The 644-nt window shown below is 34.8% G+C and overlaps 1 protein-coding gene across 2 annotated transcripts in view; it reads left to right on the top strand.

The window, feature by feature from the left end:
* The window catches only part of CDH17 (cadherin 17, LI cadherin (liver-intestine)), a 97,590-nt gene that overhangs the window by 29,247 nt on the left and 67,699 nt on the right, over nt 1–644 (top strand). For both annotated transcript variants that reach the window (XM_011978642.1, XM_011978640.1), the window contains exon 2: nt 74–144. In XM_011978642.1, the coding sequence (XP_011834032.1) occupies nt 94–144 (51 nt within the window). In that variant the 5' untranslated portion in view covers nt 74–93. The remainder of the gene's footprint in view (nt 1–73; nt 145–644) is intronic.

The raw sequence follows: 644 nt of genomic DNA, 5'->3' as shown, positions 1-644 counted from the left end.
ATTATCACTGATGGGAAAGACATGATTTTAACAGACTGGTAGCTAACCATTTTTATTTCTGGTTTCTTCACAGGAATTTGAATAAAGAAAACTATGATACTTCAGGCCCATCTTCACTCCCTGTGTCTTCTTATGCTTTATTTGGTAAGAGAAGAGGGTGTTCTTCTGTATTTATTTACTAGAATATTTTCTGCTATCTTTCTACCCCACACCAGGGAAAGAATGGCTATTATTACTTAAAAAAAGATGACCTATCAAAATTAAGTTGTTGTATAGAATGGAAACATAGCTTTTTCCACTGTGATATTTTTGATGAAATGGCTACAAATCACATGTCTGCCCTCAACTAGGGGATGCATTTTCTTTCCAGCTCTTAAAAGCCAATACCAGTTATGGGTAATGTTGAAAACAAATCTGTCTATGTATAGCTCAGGAAATCTGGAATGACATTGCACTGATACATGAATTAGTCTGTGTCCCTTAATCTTGACTTTCTTTTTTAAACTTTGTGCATGAAAACTTACCACCAAAACATCAAGAAAAGCATTTTCTCTATTTTCAGCCCTGCTCTGCTCTATACTTTCAGGCCTGTTCTGCTGTATATTTTTCTTTTCATCAATGGTTTGGAATTTTCTGGTTGTGTT

Source organism: Mandrillus leucophaeus, unplaced genomic scaffold (genome assembly GCF_000951045.1).
Source record: "Mandrillus leucophaeus isolate KB7577 unplaced genomic scaffold, Mleu.le_1.0 Scaffold198, whole genome shotgun sequence".
Lineage (NCBI taxonomy): Eukaryota > Metazoa > Chordata > Mammalia > Primates > Cercopithecidae > Mandrillus > Mandrillus leucophaeus.
Note: the sequence above shows the minus strand (reverse complement) of the source record. Positions and strands in the feature narration are given on the sequence as shown.